Here is a 13,433-nt window from a genome sequence, read left to right on the forward strand (position 1 = left end):
ATTGTATTGCAAATTTTACAAGAGCATCGATTGTATGCCAAATATGAGAAGTGTGAGTTTTGGCTACAAGAGGTGAAATTTTTGGGGCATGTTGTTTCGGAAGGTAGAGTGTCAGTTGATCCATCGAAGATAGAAGCGGTTATGAATTAGGAGCAACCCAAGAATGTTTTTGAGATTCGAAGTTTCCTTGGCCTAGTGGGTTATTATCATAGGTTTGTGAATGATTTTTCCCGTTTGGCAACACCTATGACTCGCTTGACTCGAAAATGGATCAAGTTTACTTGGAATAAAGCCTACGAGTCATCCTTTTAGGAATTGAAGACAAGGTTGGCTGGTAGTACCAAAGCGTGGCTTAGGTTATGTGATTGATCTATTGTGATGCTTCACGTGACGGTTTGGGGTGTGTGCTGATGCAAGATGGTAGAGTAGTAGCTTATGGGTCTCGGCAATTGAAGACTCATGATGACAACTACCCTACTCATAACTTGGAGTTGGCAATAGTTGTGTTTGCTTTGAAGTGTTGGAGACACTACTTGTATGGTGAGAGATTTAAGGTGTTCTCAAATCACTAGAGTCTCAAGTACCTTTTCTCCCAAAAGGACTTGAACAACAGACAGAGGCGATGGGTTAAATTTTTGAAAGATTATAACTTTGATTTGCAGGCAAAGCGAATATGGTAGCCGACGCCTTAAGTCGGAAATCTTGTGGGACTTTGGCTGGTTTAGCCATTCGGAAGTGGAAGATGCTTGAAGATTTGGCAGAGATGGGATTGCGGTGTTTTGATGATGATGTTTGCAGTGAGCCAGCATTTTTGTTTAGTCTTGTGGCTCAGCCTACTCTTATTGTGCGAGTGATTGAGTCACAGAGACAGGATCTGGATTTAGATGCCATTCGTGTTGATCTCCAATGGTGAGACAGTGTAATACCCCTAATTTTAAAAGGATAGTTCTTGTATTTAATTCATTGTTTTATTTATTTTTTTGATTTGATTATTTGTTTATTTATTTATTTTGCTTGTTTATTTAATTGGATTTTTTAATTGTTCTTTAATTGAATTAATTGTATTTTATTTTTCTGTAATTGAATTAATTGTGTTTTATTTTTTTGTAATTGAATTAATTGTATTATTAGTTTTCTTTCATTAACGTAATTGTTTTAATTATATAAATGCGGTAAATGGATTACTATTAGGGTTTTGGTGTTTTAGCATCGTGTGTTAGCTGACTTATAGTTGGTTTAGAATTAGAATTAGGTTTGTAGTGAAGCCTATATATACAACATTATACGTCGGTATATGGTTACAAACAAACCCTATTCATGTAGTGAAAGGCAGAGAGAAACAGAGACAATGACTTGAGAGAAACAGAGAGTGAAGTTGAGAGATAAATAGAGGGGTTCAAGGAGGATGGGACGGAGTGCTTCTGGGTTGAACCAAGAGCAACGGAGGAGTGGAACAGCAGTTTAGAAGGTGGTCGGAAAACTCAGAGATGGTGGTTTAGAGTTTCAAAACTGAAACTCAAGGCATGTCTTGTTCTAACTCTTTCCCCTAAACCTATGTTCTATGCATGCCTAGGTAGACTCCAGAGATTTAATTAATGCTAAAACATATCTGTGATGCATGTTTAAACTATTTTTAGCTTCGTTGAATTGAACTGGTCTGAGAAATCTGAAAGCTTTTAATTGTAACTTACTGTCTTTAAGTTTAGGCTTGGTTTAATGATAATGTTGATGCATGTCGATGTCTTATAAATATTCTGGGACATTGATTAAACACTGGAACATGTAATCAAAGAATTACAGAGTCCTTAGGAATCGCCGGAGGCGAGGAAGACGAAGCGGAGATGAAGGACGGCTCTTAAGGGTAAGAGAACAGGCTCCCAAAAGGAGGGAGCCAGCTCCCACAAAGCAAGAGCCAGCTCCCACAAAGAGCCAGCTCCTAAGGGTGGGGAGCCGGCTCTCATTTCAAAAGAGCAGGCTCTCAATTTGTGAGAGCCTGCTCTCGTCCTAAATTGCACAGTTTTGGTATTTAAGGGCTGTTTGGACTGTACAGGGTTTCCTTGTTTCGTTTAAACTATTTTAAATGGTGTATGGGACTGTTATAGACCTGTAATAGTATAGGGAAATATTAATTCATAATTGGATCAGGGAATGGAGCAAGATGGATTTAGGGAAAAACCTGTAGACTGCACACTGTTGTGGTTAATTAAATTACTTGCTAGGATTTGGAACTTCTGTTATATATAATTTTATACTGTTTAAGAATATTTATACAGAGTTATAAGTATAGTAAATTCTTGAAATCATCTATGCTTGGTTTGGAATAAATTGATATATATGTTCTATTAATTGTATCAATCTATGGATTATATGGAGTATTTAAATGCTATGACTCATTTTAGCAATTTAAATAGTTGGAATGTGATTTTTAGGTTCTGTAATGAATGCCTACTGTTTTGATATATGTATTAAACTATATTTATGCATATCCTGGCTACTAGTTGATAAATAACAATTATTGTCTTAACAATTATGTTATTTGGAGAATTGTATGCACCGTTATAAGACGGTGGCATACTAGGGATTGATTAGTTAAAATACTAAGTCCTACCTATTTTGGAATAAGTTGGATTAACTATAAAAAGTTAAGTCTAACTTATATGGATGTTTATGTACTGGTATAGGACGGTGGCATATTAGGGACGGCTTAAATCAAAACACTGAGACCTACCTATATTGGGGATGGATTATTTCAAACACTAAGTCCTACCTATTCTGAAATAAGATGGATTAACTACAAAAGTTAAGTCCTACTTATATCTATGTGTCAGGTTAATAAACCTTTTGAATGACACACCTTAAACGAACTTTATATATTTATGTTATGGTGCCATGGTATGAGCTTGAGTCTCAGGACCATGGTTAGGGTGCGTATATTGCCTATGATGGATAACTGGACATAAGTGTTGTTCCCTGGTAGGTCTAGGTACACATGACCACATTATGTGCTATTTGTATGGTATCTCTACTCAGGCTGAGACAGACCTATTGGACTAGTGAGCGCCCTATAGTGTGTACTTATACATAAATGGATTATTCTAGTTATTGTTGAGCTATCTAGGATGTAACTGTGTATCGGGTTTCTGTATGGATCGTAGTAGGATAGGACTTGCATGTGTGCCTAACCCATTCTCTTATTTTTCAGGTGTTCGTCAGTTCTAGGGTTAGAGCTTGGACGTGTAGAGTAGATACAGACACTCATTCCTCCGATTACGTAGGATCATTTTCCATATTTAGCTTTGGACTTGTTTCACTTATTTCTTTACAGTTTGGGTTTTTATTAGGGGCCCACTAGATGGATTCCCGAGTCGTACAGATATTGAAGATTTTGAATAAGTTGGATTTCAATAATATAATTTTGAGGACTTTTAATTTAGAATTCTTTCAGCGTATTATTATTTTGTTCTTATCTTAAATTTGTATTATGTGCTTATTTACATATTAATTGTTTGGCATCCCTCGGATCTATGCTTGGACTTGATCACCCGTGGCTCTAGAATCGAGGGGTATCATAGACAATGAAAGATTGGACCTTATATGCAGATGGAGGTCTACGGTTCAGGGGTTTGTTGGTCGTTCCCATAGTTTGTCATAAGGACGTCCTACGGGAGTTTCACACTTCCCGCTTTGCAGTTCATCCAGATGGTACCAAGATGTATCACAATTTGAGAAGACAGTATTGGTGGAATGAAATGAAGAAGGATGTTGCATAGTTTGTGGCTATGTGCCTTACCTATCAATAAGTGAAGGCCAAGCATTAGAGACCAGCCGATTTGTTGCAGCCATTGCCCGTAGCGCAGTGGAAATGGGAATAGATTGTTATGGATTTTGTGACAGGTCTTCCAAGGTCACAGCGTAGGAATGAGGTCGTATAGGTCATCATTAATAGATTGACCAAGACGACTCACTTTTGCCTATTAAGGCAACAGATGACGCAGAGGCACTTGATGTTCTTTATGTGAAAGAGATTGTAAGGTTGCATGGAGTTCCAGTAGCCATTGTTTCAAATAGGGATGCCAAATTCACTTCAAAGTTCTAGGAAGGACTTCAAGAAGCGTTTGGCTCAACATTGCACCTTAGTACAGCATTCCATCCGCAGACGGACGGCCAGTTTGGAGGATATGCTTCAGGCATGTGTACTTAATTTGGGAGGTAGTTGGGAAGACCATCTACCGCTTATTAAGTTTGCCTACAATAACAATTATCAGGCTAGCATTAAGATGGCTCCATTTGAGGCATTGTATGGTAGACCTTGTAGGTTTCCAGTTTATTGGACTGAGGTGGGCGAGATAGCTGCCTTAGGACCTGACATTGTACTCAAGACTACCAAGAAGATTAAGCTGATCAGACAGAGATTGCTTACAGCTCAGAGCCGACAGAAGAGTTATGCGAATAAGCGGAGACGACCGTTATCTTTTGAGGTGAGAGACCACATTTTTCTACGAGTTTCTCCACGGAAGGGTTTGATGAGGTTCAGGAAGAATGGTAAGTTATTGTTACGATTCATTAAACCTTTTGAGATCTTGGACCGGGTAGAAGAAGTTGCCTATAGACTTGTTTTGCCACCATAGGTGGACAAAGTTCACAATGTCTTTCATGTATCGATGCTACGGAAGTATGAACCGGATCCATCTCACATTTTGAGTTGGGTTGATGTGGATATTAATGAAGATGTATCTATAAAGAGGGATCAATTCAGATCCTTGATACACAGCAGAAAGTGTTAAGTGACAAGACGATACCGTTAGTTAAGGTTCTTTGGAGACACAACGGAGTTGAGGAGGCTACTTAGGAACTTGAACAGGAGGTTCGATCTAAGTATCCAGCGTTGTTTTCTCCCTCAGGTATGGCTTGATTTCGGGGACGAAATCCTTTTAAGTAGGGGAGATTGTGATGTTTCCATTTTTCACCATTTTCTATTTGTACGAAATTTTTGTCATTGCAAAGGTATTTTCGTCTTTTCACATCTTGCGTACCGGGCACCGTAGAGTGTGTCGGATGTGTTAGAGTTGTTTGGGGCATTTCATTGAGTTTAGGGCTCTTTGAAATGCAATGGTTGCCGTTTCAACATTTTTTTCTATTTTTCAGGCCAAACGGTCTTGTATGGGACCCGCCACTGGTATTGTCAAGTATGGGGGTGTCGGTTGGTTCCATTTGCATTTTATTTATTTTATTTGATATGTTTTGTGTAGTATTTGTATAGTTTATATGCAATTAAATGTGTGTGGTGGAGAAATTTATCAAGAAAAGTCAAAATTTGAATTCTTGGGTGTGGGACCCACTTTCCACTTGGGAATTAGTGGCAAAAAGGCCACATTTAGGCCTCTCATTTCTCACTCCCCGGTTATTTCTCTCTCACCCTCTTTTCTTTTCCTTTTCTTTTTCTTTTTCTTTTTCACATTAAAGCTTCAATCTTCAATTAATCTCTCATCCCTTGGAAATTTCGAGTGCCGTTTGCGGCAAATCGAAGAGCACAGTGAGATCTACGCGTGGGTGTAAGCAATTCCTCATTTGGCCAGCCCTAGGGAGTTCGAAAATTTGGACCCACTTTAGGGTTTTTACAATTTTCAGAGGTTGGAGTCTCTAATCCATGTATTATTGCACGTATATTTGTGAATTTTTCTACTATAATTGTTGTCAAACATGCTTAATTTGAGTTGATTGCCTCTAAAATGACTTAATTGTATATATGAAGCATGTAATTAGGTGTATTGGTTGATTTGTATGAAAAGCATGCTTAAGTGTTAATCTTTTATTCCTATCGTGTTGTTAACTTGCTAGAAATGCTATATGAAAGCATGTGTAATTTTCTTAAAATTTCTTGTAAAGCATGCTTATTTGTGTAGTATGAAAATCCCTTATTGCCATAGCATTGAAAGCATGAGACATACATGTATATCATGGGGTATGAATGAAGGGAAATGATTTGAAATAAATGAAAAAGGGATTTTGGGAAAAAGTTTTTGTAAAGTGGTTTTGAGAACACCCGGACGCTGCGAAGGTACCAAAGGTCCGTGGAGTTAATGTAACCTAGGGGGAACTAGAGAAATCACCTAGCGTGGTTGAGCTATCTGGGACAAATGATGCTGCGGAGGTACCAAGGGTTAAGGACAGTAGCCAATCCTTCTCTCGTGTCGCTGCGGAGTCACTAAGGGATGGGTTATATTAACAGTTTGAAAAGTGATGGATTGGATTTTGAAAATGGGGAGCGACATATATGGTATTGCATTTCATGGCATGAATTTGTTTCATCATGACTTGGGCTTAGATTGTATTTTTTTTCCCCGGCATAGTATGATCCCGTTGCCTTTATTTCTATTCATTGTTTGGATTCATGGAGTCACAAGAGGTGTGTCTTAGGCACCACCTACTAAACAATTTGCTCACCCCTTCATATTTAACATTTTTCAGGTCATGGGAAGGAAGTGGCGGATGACAATCCACCACAAGCTTAATGGTTGCTAGAAGTCCATTTTTGCCATTTTTGTTTTAGGCCATTCCTTTGAATAGCAACACTTTGAAAATGTATTTAAACTTACTAGCATGGCCTTGTAATTCAACTAAGAGCCTTAGCTCTATTTTGATGTAAATTTGATCAAATGTAAAGACTATGTTTTTCGTATACGAAATAAATGGGAAAATGTTGTAACAATGTGATAAATTGCCGATGTTTTTCACCATGGTATGAAATAGCATTTTTAAAGTGTGTTGGGGCAAGTTTAAATCTATTTTGAGGTTTCTCCCAAAGCCTCATCTCATTCTCTCAGTCACAGCATCTCAGCAGCTGAACCACAGCTCGAAGAGCCATTTTGGTCGACCGAAATGGGTGCTTCGACCGACCGGTTCTTATAGTTGCCTCAGCTACTATTAGGGAGCACAACCGGTCGACCGGTGGGCCATTTTGGCAGACCAGTTCAAGGAAATTTTGTTTCGGCCGACCGAAGCTTCATTTCGGTCAACCGAAGTGAAGCTGGATGGCCTATTTTTGTTCTTTCTTCCGGTCTATCTATCCTATGCTTTGGGAATTTGGATTGAGCCGTTGTGGAGAATAACTATGACCTTAAAGTGATGTTTTAACAGTAAAAATGACGGGTATGACTTATATAACCTCGGGTTTGGGTAAGGACCCAGTTAACAGTTCAGACTTCCGGGTTCGGATCGTTACAATCTATGTGGGTATGTGATTAAATGCATTTTTATTTTTTTATTATTATTTTTTTAAATTTTGTTTCCTTATATATTAAGGTTTGATTAATAGGGCAACTGGGTTTCAATATCTAAGTATACACTATAAAGAAAAAATATTTTATTTATTTATTTATTTATTTTCTTAATCTATTCTACTTTCTGGAACTATGTTTCTTATAGTTTGGTTATTGTTAATTTACTGAATATTTCCTCAAGCTGGACTATGTAATAAAGACGAAAATTTCTCATGGATGTAACAGAGAACAAGGTTTTCAACGGTGAACAAAGGTTTTAGATGGTGAAAATCGATTTTTATAACATTTAACTATATGGCCGGTGGAAACTCCGGGTGCGACAAAAACAATATGAATAAAAAATATTGTTCAATTTCTACATTAGACTTACACAAAAAGTCAAAAAAAGGTTTTTAATGCTGAACGACGATTTTTATAAAATTTAAGTAAATGGTGGGAAACCTCGGGTGTGACAAAAACAATATAAATAAGAAGTATTATTCAGCTACTACATTAAACAAACACAAAGTCAAAAAGAAAACGCTAACACACAAAATATTCAATTGTTTTTACAGAGACGAAAAGCTTTTGGACGGTGATATTGTGTATTACACTCATATTCGTAGTATCATTCCACTGGCCCTACGCTTTCACACTCGTTATTATTGATATTTTATTTGATTTCCAATAAACATCTTTTAACTTTTGAAAGCTATTCTCCAGCTAACAACAGAGACTAATATTAAAATTTTAAAAAGATTGAATATAAAAATTAAAAAATTACATATGAAAGTAAATGTATTTTTTTTTAATTATTAATATATATATATATATTGTCTATTTCCTAACAGCAATCACTATTTGTACACGAGTTGGAGTTCCAAAACAGACCAAAGTTTTGACTAGGGCTGTATCCCTGTGTGTATATTATATGTGGTGGAGGTGCATGTGAGAAGTTGCTAATGCAAAATGAAATTTGGGATAACTGTTTCTTTCGTTGTTGTTGTTGTTGCAGCAGCAATAGTAATATTGGCATGGAGGGTATTGAATTGGGTGTGGTTGAGGCCAAGGAAGCTAGAGAAGTGCCTGAGGCAGCAAGGCCTGAGTGGCAACTCCTACAGACTATTGTTTGGAGACCTGAAAGAGATGTCAGAGATGATCAAAGAAGCTAAGTCCAAACCCATCAATCTCTCCGACGATATCGTCCACCGTGTCATGCCCTACATCCATAAATCCATCCACAACTACGGTATTATATTTCTCAAATTATTTACGTGATTAATTTCTACAATCATATATAGAGAGAGTTGTGTTTTTCTTTGGTTTCTGTTTGGAAGTTTGAAACCATATATGAGGGAATGGAAAACATACAGAGAGCTTTTCAAATATATGAATTTTTTTTAATGGATGAATTTCTTTGTCTTTTCTTATCCTTTCCCCTATTCTTTTCTTCTTCCTCGTTTCAACAACTAAACGAGGAGAAGAAATCCTATCCTATTTTGTGTAATATAATAGCCACACTGTCCATGTTTACGGTTTTTTAAAAACGTTTACGCACACAGTTAGAAGCAGTGACGGACCCAAGGAATTAATTAATTTTATATGCTATGTTGTTTGCTATCTTTACTATGACCAAGGAATTTGATTTTTTTTTTTTTTTTTTTTTTTTTTTTTTTTTTTTTTTTTTAATTTCTACAATTCACATGCATTGTAGGTAAGAATTTGTTTATATGGCTTGGACCGAAACCGATGGTGATCATCAGGGATGCTGAAATCGTGAGGGAAATATTTTCTAAGAATTATCACTTTCAGAAGCCCCGTGGAAATCCACTGTCCAAGTTGCTAGCAACTGGACTGGCGAGCTACGAGTGTGAGAAATGGGCCAAACACAGAAAAATTATCAATCCTGCTTTCCATCCAGAGAAGCTCAAGGTAATCTCTAACCTATTTCTTTTCATGCCTGATTTAATAGATGCAAGAAGAGTCACATACTTAATTTTTTAAGTTTAATTGGAGCTTAGGCTAACATAGTTCACAAAATTATTTCCATTGGGTTTCAACTGAGATCGATTCAAATTAGACATACATAGTCTTTCATTTTTATGATACCTTCTCCTTCCGGAAGAAAAGGAGGATGGGGACAAAATCGAGCTAACATTCCTCCTGGTGTTACATCACAGACACATTGTGAGCGTATATAATGGTAACCATATACATACGAACACTCTTCTTTTCAATAATATAACACTTCTTAAAGAAAAGTTCCTGTGTCAAAATTTGTTTCGGTGGAATTCCGATTGTACCTGGAGTTTGCTGCTGTAGAATAAACCAATTTAAATATGGGATAGCCAACTTCGGTGTGGAAGTATGCCTACATTTTTATTAGAAAATAGGGGTTTCCATGTTCGTGACCAAGTACTTATTACTTCTCGGTTTGTAATGACTATCTTATTACGTTCAGTCACTATAACTGTTCCGAAACCACAAACCATTCAGACTGAGTGTCAGAATTTTTTCTAATATGTCTTGAATTCATTTGATATGTGAGCAAAAAAAAAAAAATAATTGTGCCCGCAGAATCTCTATGCAACATGGGCATACATAACGCATCGTTACAGCTGTCAACACCAATATAATATTATCACAAAACAGTTTTTCAACCCTAGTTTCATCCATTGGCCAACTGGGCTATTCCCCAACAACCCCTCCTTTCTATAAGTATTTATATACATGGTGTAGTTCCAAATCACATGTGCTCTTCAAACTTCATCGATCTATGCATTATTAAATTAAAATTGAAATAATAAACAAAGAAAAACCAATGCGCGCGCACACACATATATATATATATATTTACACTTGTAGTACATGATAATTCAAACAAACAAACAAAAAATGTGGCATAAACAAAAGTAGAGCCATGACAAGAATTAGTTTATGGAAACTTGGAAAGTGTTAGGTTTGGATTTTTTTTTTTTTGTTCTTCGAAAAATAGTATTTGTTGACCTTAAACTCCAAACAGACACGCTTGATAAAATAATCTGAATTATTTAATTTCTAAACATAAAATACTAACGTACTGTCATAGGGTTTTTCTAAATATAGACTTCTATTGCGGGACAGAGGGAGTATAGCATATGCTACTGGCCTTTGATGTAAGTTGTAGTGAGATGATGAGCAAATGGGAAAAAAATGGTTAAGAATGGATTGAATCAAAATGACTTTCCCTTTGATTTTCTTTGTGTCAGTACTAATTTTTCTACATGCAGAATCTCTATGCAACCAATCTCACCACATGAAAAGTGTTAATGTTGGGAATTTTTATTTTATTTTTTAAAATTTTTGTAAGAATAGTATTTTTTGACCTTAAACTCCAAACGGACATGCTTAATAAAAGAATCTGAACTATTAATTTCTAAACATAAAATACTAACTGTCATAGGGTTTTTCTTTTCACTGTTTCATATAGCATATGCTACCGGCGTTTGATGTAAGTTGTAGTGAGATGATGAGCAAATGGGAAAAGATGGTTTCAGAGGAGGAGGGGTCATGTGAGTTGGATGCGTGGCCTTATCTTCAAATGTTGTCTAGCGATGTGATTTCACGTACTGCATTTGGTAGTAGCTATGAAGAAGGAAGAAGGATATTTGAACTTCAAACGGAACAAGCTGAGCTTACAATTCAGGTTTTACAGTCAATTTACATCCCAGGATGGAGGTAAAACAATAGTTTTTCAAGTTTCTTTTACAATTAGTTTTTACCAATTTTTGTGTTGTTCGGAAAAGTGGAAATTTAGTCCTGAAAGTAGTTTAGCAAGAAATTACTTTATCATATTAAGTATATATGGCTTACCAAAGATCAAGAAGTTCGAAAGTTTTAAGTCCCCTGACATGACAAAGTACTGAGTGTGTAAGTGAATTTTTGTCCAAGGTTATATATATATATATATGGTTAGTTCATATGATTGAGTACTTTCTGAAAAATGCTTTTTTTTTTTTCAATAAAATAAAATAAAAATGTATACTTGGTTTCGAGAGAACTATTTTCTATTTTCCGTTCTGATAAATGGCTAATTAATTGGCCCGAGACAATCACTAGTGTAAGTAAATATGTTTACATTATGTCAGCTTTATTTATGTTTTTTACTTGGATGTCAATTAGTGATTGGTCTGAACCTATACTATCTTCTCGCACATTTCACCTTGCTTGAAAATTATTATCATAGAAGAGAACCAAATTACACAGCAAATTTTTATACCATGCATTGAAAAGATGATACATTTAAGTAATGCTGCTACAAAATTCGTTTAGGATTCTAAATACATTTTACATAAAGAAATGAAGAAAAGTTGGCAGAATTTGAGAGAACCAAATTAATAAAATCAAATACTTAAGTAGATACTAATTCTTGCTATATTTCTTTATTTTTCTGTCTTGATAATTCCATGTAGGTTTTTGCCTACTAAGAGGAACAAGAGGATGAAGGAAATTGAGAAAGAAGTGCAAGCTTCATTAAGGGTTATTATTGAAAGAAGAGTGAAGGCAATAAAGGCTGGAGAAGCCAGTAGTAATGTTGACTTGCTGAGTATATTATTGGAATCAAATTTCAGAGAAATTGAACTACATGGAGACAAGAATGTTGGAATGAGTACTAAAGAGGTCATTGAAGAGTGCAAGCTATTCTACTTTGCTGGGCAAGAGACCACCTCAGTTTTGCTTGTTTGGACAATGGTTTTATTGAGTAGGCATTTAAACTGGCAAAAGCGCGCTAGAGAAGAGATTTTGAAAGTCTTTGGGAATAAGAAGCCAGATTTTGATGGGTTAAATCACCTGAAAATTGTAAGGTTTTTTTTTATTTATTTTTTTTATTTATTTTTTTTTTTTCATGAATTGGCATATAAAATCTTTATACACTTTTAAAATACCATTTCCTGTAAAAGCTTAAACATTTAGAGTAGAGGATTGTTAACATGGTATCAAAGCAGATAAGATCCTGCGTTCAAATTGAAACCGTGATGGACCAAAAGTAGGTGTGTCAGTTTAAGGTTTTAATTAGAATAGATGGTGGTTAACAAACACTTCTATATTTTTGAACTTTTGAAACTACTATTCTACTTTTGAAGCTCATCTTGCACATTATTAGGATTTGTGGAAGGGGAAGGTTAATTTATTGAAAGCCTTCACAAAATTGTAGGCTTTTATAGGTATATATATATCTCCTTATTTTTCATATAGAGAGGAATATATAACTCATCTCAATATTAGGACTAAATGTCAAATTTAGTTCTGCATTCAACGATATATACATTATCTATACTAGGAAAAGTTTAACATGTCATCTTTAGTAAAAGGAAAAGGGAAAAGGCTTATTCTGCTGAACATGCAAATTAGCATGAACTCTATCATTTTATCTACAACTCTTGACATTATTTATTTATTTATTTTTTTTCAGGTAACAACGATTTTGTATGAGGTTCTAAGGTTATATCCACCTGCAGTTGCACTAACTCGAACTATTGATGAGGAGACAAAGTTGGGAGAAATATCATTTCCAGCTGGAGTGCACCTTTCATTACCAATAATTCTAATTCATCACGACCATGAAATATGGGGTGACGATGCAAAGGAGTTCAAACCAGAGAGATTTGCTGAAGGAGTGTCAAAGGTTACAAAGGGCCAAGTCTCATTTTTTCCATTTGGCTGGGGACCCCGGATATGCATTGGACAAAACTTCGCGATGTTGGAAGCAAAAATGGCATTGGCTATGATTCTACAACGTTTCTCCTTCGAGCTTTCACCATCTTATGCGCATGCTCCTTACACTGTCATAACACTTCAACCTCAATACGGTGCTCACTTCATTTTACACAAAGTCTAGTATCGAAAGCTTAGCAATCACTATTGCTAGCTCATAATTAGCAAGTATATTTCTAGTTGGGGATTTTCGTGTCATGTGAAATGGATATTAAATTTTTATACGAACCTTGTTGAACCTAACATTTCACTGTGAAAAGCTAGCGATGCTTTTATACATTCGAATTTGATTTTGTTACATTCTAGCCAAGGTTGTAGAGAATAGTAAGGTTCTTCCACCTCACAGAGCAACCTAGCTAGGGATTTAATTATTGATCATACAAGTGAAAAAGGAGGAAGGAGGAGGAGGAAGAAGAAGAA

General features: G+C 35.9%; 1 protein-coding gene across 1 annotated transcript in view; it reads left to right on the forward strand.

Annotated features, from left to right (window-relative positions):
- The window catches only part of LOC132306356 (cytochrome P450 CYP72A219-like), a 33,916-nt gene extending 20,711 nt beyond the window's left edge, over positions 1-13,205 (forward strand). Inside the window, exons 3-5 of the mRNA XM_059803718.1 lie at positions 10,729-10,976; positions 11,711-12,098; positions 12,712-13,205. Coding sequence (XP_059659701.1) covers positions 10,729-10,976; positions 11,711-12,098; positions 12,712-13,137 — 1,062 coding nt within the window. The 3' untranslated portion in view covers positions 13,138-13,205. The remainder of the gene's footprint in view (positions 1-10,728; positions 10,977-11,710; positions 12,099-12,711) is intronic.
- Positions 13,206-13,433: the final 228 nt, after the last annotated feature.

This window comes from Cornus florida, unplaced genomic scaffold, assembly GCF_030987335.1.
Source record: "Cornus florida cultivar Cherokee Brave unplaced genomic scaffold, ASM3098733v1 CherokeeBrave_3.0.0_Hap2_Chr05, whole genome shotgun sequence".
Lineage (NCBI taxonomy): Eukaryota > Viridiplantae > Streptophyta > Magnoliopsida > Cornales > Cornaceae > Cornus > Cornus florida.